Below are 6,265 nucleotides of genomic sequence, written 5' to 3' on the forward strand. Positions count from 1 at the left end.
CATATAAAAAGGTCTTTCCATCCACTGGTAGATGGAGGTTTATTACATCTCTTGCCCAAGGTGGGAACGTCCCAAACTCTTGCACACTTTGCCTCCTAATCTTGCCTCTCCTCTCCCGTTCTGAGCTATGTTGTACAGAGAATTGTGAGACGCTTATACAAAGTCTATACATACATTTAACCACTTCAATACCAGGCACTTTCACCCCCTTCCTGCCCAGGTGCCAATGTTCATTTTTCAGCATGGTCACCGTTGAATGACAATTGCATGGTCATACAACATTGTATGCAAAAAAAAATGTAAACATTTTTTTTTAGGCATATAGAGCTTTCATTTGGTGGTATTTAATCCACCGCTGAGTTTTTTTTTTTTTTTTTTTTTTGATAAACAAAATAAACATTTTGAAGAATTTTTTTTTTATTATTGGCTGTTATAAAATTTTGTAAATAAGTAGTTTTTCTCCTTCGCTGATGGGGTGCACTGAAGGGTGCTGATGGGCGGCACTGACGGGCACTGATGAGGAGCTTATGGGCAGCAATGATGTGTATGACTGGTGGACACTGACGGTTATGACTGGTTGTTCACTGACTGGCATCCCTGGTTGGGCACTGACTGGCATCCCTGGTTGGGCACTGACTGGCGTCCCTGGTTGGGCACTGACTGTGAGGAAAGCCACTTATCGGCTCTCCTGTCCTCACGCCTTGTCAGCGTGAGGAGAGGAATGCCGATAACTGGACACAGCTGATTACATTGTATCCGTCATAGGCTTTTTACCATGTTTGGTGATCCAGTGTGTCCGGGACACACACCTCAACATGGATTGCCACGCTGCGTGCCCCCCCGGGGGGGGGGGGGGGGGGCGGCGCACGTGAGAGGCCCGTTCTGAAGGAACGTCATATGACGTCCACTCAGAACTAATGTGCCCATCAGTGATGCCTTCATTAGTGCCCATCAGTGATGCCTCCAACAGTGCAGCCTACCAGTGCCCATCTGTGTTGCTCCATCAGTGCAGCCTACCAGTGCCCATCTGTGTTGCTCCATCAGTGCCCCTCAGTGAAGGAGAAAAATTACCCGTTTGCAAAATGTTATAACAAACTGATTTTTTTTTTCACATTTTTGGTCTTTTTATGGTTGTCTAGCAAAAATTAAAAAACCCCAGTGATGAATACCACCAAAAGAAAGCTCTATTTGTTTGAACAAAATGATAAAAAAATGTCATGAAAATGGCATGACAGCGCGATTGACGATCAAACTGCGACAGCGCTAAAAGCTGACAATTGGCCTGGGCATGAAGGGGGTGAAAGTGCCTGGTAGGCAAGTTGTTTAAGCTATTTTCTTCAAATAAAAATGCTGATTTGTGCAGAAAAAAACATTTAAAAAATTGTTTCTGGTTTGATGAAAAAAATTTCTCACATACAGAAGTGGTTAATCTTGGAGATGGGCAAAACATTTTTCTGATCACTAATTTTTAGTTTTTTTTTTTTCTATCCTTCGCAGATAATAAAGGACGGAGAGGAACACGTGGACCTGAACGAGGTAGCCAAGCTCTTCAACATCCATGAAGAGTAATCCGTTTTTGTACAGATTTGCTGATAGATCATGACTCATTGATACAATTACCACTTGGGACTAAATGGTCTTCAGTCCGGCACATTGTGACGTTCGGTGCACCGGCGTGCCGATTGGAGTACACCATCATCTGTGCGGACACTAAAGCCACTTTAAAAAATTAGAGATTCCTGTGTGGTGCCGGAAAGGAGGATCGAGACCAAAAAATAAAAATTCCGTTCTGTATGGGATTTATTTAAATGATGTCTGTTGAAATAAGAAAATAAATCATGATGGAAGAAGTCATTTATGGTCATGAAAATTTATTTAGGAAACAAAAAAAATTTGGTGGAATATTTTTTTTTTTTTCTCCAGCTTTATACATTGTTTCTATATGCTTTGTTTTATACTTTTGAGAGGTCGTAGGCACAGAATTGTGAACTAGGGTTTCACCCGATACCAAGAATGTGCCCGAGTACCAGTACCCGTGCAAATGCTAAGATACCTCGAAACGGTACTTTCGGAATTCGGTTCTTTCAGCTATCAGCAGGATTCCCCGCTGACATCTGAAATGTAAAAAAATAAAAAAACGGAAATCATCATTTGTTAACCCATTCGCACCTAAGGGTAAAACACATCTTAACCACTTGCCGCCCGCCATATCGCAGAATGACGTCGGCAAAGTGGTTCCCCAGTTGTCTTACAGGACAGACCTTGAAAGATGGAGTCCCTCCCATCGACCCAGGAAACACATTGCCAACAGTTCAAAAGGTGGACCTTCAGATCCCTGGTCAGTCTTTTGTGTTTCCTCTGTCGGAGGAACATGTTGCCAGGAACGACTATATCTCTCAAGGGCTGCCTGAAGGGTGTGAATTTGCGCTGGGGGACTGGGTCCTATCCGGCAGTTTCTCAAACTAGTCCACATTCTAGGTATTGGGCTCAGGTACCGTCCGGCAGTTTAGGAGCAGACCCGCTCCTTTCCTCTCTCCAGTGCCGAGGTGGCCAAGGTCAGGATGGCGCTAATTCCCCCTGAGAGCAGTGTGGCAGGTCTGTGTCTTCCTCTGCTCTCTGCGCTAAAGGCGTTGGGGTTCGGTGATGCCATCGCGTCATTTCCGGCGGAACTATGTCATCCCTACAAGCCGAGACTTCCGCCACGCTGTGCCTCTATGATCCCGCCAGCGTCCAGCTATACTGTACTAGCGGCGGGATCCGGATCTCGAGGGCGACCATGGAGGCTAATCCCCAGGACGCTCCGGGGGAGGCAGGCATCAGTCAAGTCCAGGTAGGCTGCTGGGCATGCCATTACGCTGGTAGTTGGTGGTGGTAGTAAGGCTGGGACCTGTAGTACACCATGGTGGTCACCTGACAGGCCAGGAGATTTTTTGCGGTGGTGGGGCAGCACAGTTGTTCCCTAGGAATTAATGTTAATCACTTAGGATGCCCTTTCTTGTTTCAGGCTAAGGTGGCCCCAAGGGAAGATTGTGGAAATAGGCTATCCTCAGGCTCTGGTAAAGCCTTATGCAAACAGTGTATTGCAGGCATTCTTAAAACAGAGGCAGACCCCCCTTGGCTAAATTCCTTGGCTCCTTTTAAAGAAGAGATGGCTTCAACTATTAAATCTCTTTGGGATTTAATTACGGATGTAGGTACAGCTGCTTCCACCAGTAGAGCAACTACAATGTCGTCCTCACCATGCCTTACAACACCCAGTTCCAGGGAGCCCCGTATAGTCAGGGAGCAGAGCCCCGCATTAGTTAGTCCTGAATCCTCTGATGTAGATTCAGATCAGGATAAGAATCGGGCTGTAGCTAACAAGGGCGCAAGATATAAGCTAGCTCTTGAGGAGGTAGAAGAGCTATTGAGCGCCATTTATGATATGCTAGAAATTGATGAAAGAGACTAAATTAACCAGACATGATTTAATGTATGAGGCTCTAGGGAAAAAGAAGGCGAAAGTTTTTCCCATACATAAAGTACTTTCTGATCTGGTCCTTTAGGAATGGTCTGAACCAGATAAAAAGGTATTTTTTCCCAATTCGCTAAAAACAAGATTCCCTTTTGATGAGAACCCAGAGGCGGTCTGGAATAAGAATCCTAAACTAGACGCTCCTCTATCCATGGTCTCAAAACAGTCTGACTTAGCCTTCGAGGATATGGGTCATTTAAAAGATCCAATGGACAGGAGGACAGATGTGGTCCTAAAGAGGGCCTGGGATGCCTCCATGGCTTGGTTAAAACCAGCTCTAGCCCCATCCTGTGTGGCTAGAAATCTGGAGTTTTGGTTATCACAACTACAGGAGCATCTTAAAGCAGGCACTCTTAGGGCTGAGCTATTAAAGACCTTTCCTATGCTTTTTAAGGCCACGAGTTTTATCTCTGATGCCTCCACTGATTTAGAGAAATTTACAGCTATAAAACTGCTGCACTTTCAGTTGCAGCTAGGAGAGCAGTATAGATGAAAACATGAGGTGGTGACACGGCATCCAAAACTTGCCTGTTTAGTGTCCCTTTTACAGGAGATCTGGTCTTTGGGCCTGAATTAGATACCGCTTTAGAAAGGACAGCAGATAAAAAGACCTTTCCCATAAAAAATAAAAATTTTCCAAGGAAATTATTTCGTCCCTCAAAAGAACCCGCAAAAACAGAGGAGTTCAAACCCAAGAAGCACTGGATGGGTCAAAAAGGGAAAGGAAAAGGGGACTTGCTTTTTAACCGCCCCAGTCAGACCCCTAAGCCCCAGTGACATCAGGCTCCCTGTGTGGGGAAGGTTATCGAACTTTCTTCCACAATGGGAGAAGATAACCTCAAACAAGTTTGTCCTAAACATAATAAAAAGAGGGTATGCGCTAGAGTTTCACAGCTGCCCACCCTCAAAATCTCTTGTAACAAAACTCCCGAGTCGCTCAGAAAAGGCCAGGGCTTTACCATTACTGATAGTGGAAATGGTGAATTTTGAGGTATTGACACCAGTCCCCATTCTGGAGCAGGGGGACGGTTTTTACTCTCATATTTTTGTAGTAAAAAAGCCGTCTGGGAAGTTCAGACTGATCATGAACCTCCGCCCTCTGAACCTCTCCATCCGGTACAAAAAGTTTCAGATGGAGTCTATTTATTCAATAAAGAATCTCCTCCAAAAGGATGTTTTTATGGCTACCCTGGACTTAAGGGACGCCTATCTGCATATCCCTATAAGGAAGAAATGCCAGAAATTTCTTCGGATGGCTATTCAGATAAATGCAAAAATATCATTTTCAGTGCACTCTTCCATTCGGACTGTCATCCTCCCCGAGAATCTTTACCAAGGTTCTCGGGGAGGCACTAGTTCCATTAAGACTTCAGTCGGTCTCGATCATTCCATATCTAGACGACTTACTTCTGACTGCCCACTCAGAGAACAAGCTCTCTCAGGACTTAGAGTTAACACAGCTCAGTCTAAATCAGTTAGGGTGGATTGTCAGTCGGGTGAAATCCAAGACTATGCCCACTCAGTAGATCCTGTACCTAGGCTACAAAGTCAGGTTGGTGGATCAGACGTTAATGCTACTGGAGGAAAAAATTTGGAATCTATGGCACAGAATCTCCTTTCTCCAAAGATGTCCCAATCATGTCGGTACTAGGTCTCATGACAGCAGCCATTCCGGCTGTACAATGGGCCAGGTTCCATCAAAGGGACCTCCAGAGGTTCTTGTTAGAACACTTAAAGGGCAGGGAATTGGAATTTTTCGATTCCCAAAAAAGTAACATTCCCTCTGGTGGTGGAAGGATGCAGGGAACCTAAACGGGGGGTTCTCTGGGTCTTACTGATCACTCTGACCACAGATGCGAGCAGTTGGGGCTGGGGAGCTCATCTCAACTCAGACTGGGCCCAGGGCAGGTGGACTCAGGAAGAGAGACTTCTCTCCTCCAATTGGAAGGAGCTATCGGCAATCCTCAGAGCTATACTAGCTTTTCAGACCATGTTACAGGGTCACCATCTACTAGTCCACTCAGACAATATGACAACAGTAGCATATCTAAACAAACAAGGAGGTACCAGGAGTCCTTGGTTAATGTCAGTGGGCAGAATCCAATCTAAAGTCCATTTCTGCGATACACTTGAAGCGGGAGCTGAACAACACTGCGGATTTCTTGAGTCAACGAGTCTCGAATCAAGAATGGTCGCTACATCCAGAAGTTTTCAATCTGATAGTAACTCACTGGGGAAGGCCAGTAGTGGATCTTTTTGCAAACTGGCAGAATGCAAAATTTTTGCTCTCTATGCCCAGGGGATCGCCCTTTGGCAGTGGATGGTTTACAAACTCCATGGACTTTCATCTTGGCATATGCGTTTCCGCCACTCCACCTCATCCCAAGGGTTCTAGCGAAATTCCTTGCGGAGGAAACGTGCTTAATCCTCGTGGCACCATTTTGTCCCAAAAGGCCATGGTTTACAACGTTGCTACAGCTGACAGACCAGCCTCCACTGAGACTTCCCTGTAGACAGGACCTCTTGTCGCAGGGACCTCTTTTTCACCCTCGAGTAGCCTTGCTGAACCTCTCAGCGTGGTTACTGAAGAGGAAATCTTGAGAAGTAAAGACCTGACAGTAATTCAGACCCTATTACAGAGTAGAAAGCCAACCACCAGAGCTATATATAAAAAGGTCTGGAGAAAGTTTAATAGTTGGTTGGATGACTGTGGGAGGAAAGACATGGACACAGCTAATATCCTTCAGTTTC

At 45.3% G+C, this 6,265-nt stretch overlaps 1 protein-coding gene across 1 annotated transcript in view; it reads left to right on the forward strand.

Moving 5' to 3' along the window:
- Nucleotides 1–1,854, forward strand: part of AIFM1 (apoptosis inducing factor mitochondria associated 1) — a gene marked incomplete in the record, with an annotated part of 49,927 nt that extends 48,073 nt beyond the window's left edge. Inside the window, 1 exon segment of the mRNA XM_077465185.1 lies at nt 1,498–1,854. Within this exon segment, the coding sequence (XP_077321311.1) occupies nt 1,498–1,569 (72 nt within the window).
- Between the last annotated feature and the right edge of the window lie 4,411 nt (nt 1,855–6,265).

The sequence above is a fragment of the Lithobates pipiens genome, unplaced genomic scaffold (assembly GCF_037356315.1).
Source record: "Lithobates pipiens isolate NorthernLeopardFrog02 unplaced genomic scaffold, aLitPip1_a1.2 Scaffold_1, whole genome shotgun sequence".
Lineage (NCBI taxonomy): Eukaryota > Metazoa > Chordata > Amphibia > Anura > Ranidae > Lithobates > Lithobates pipiens.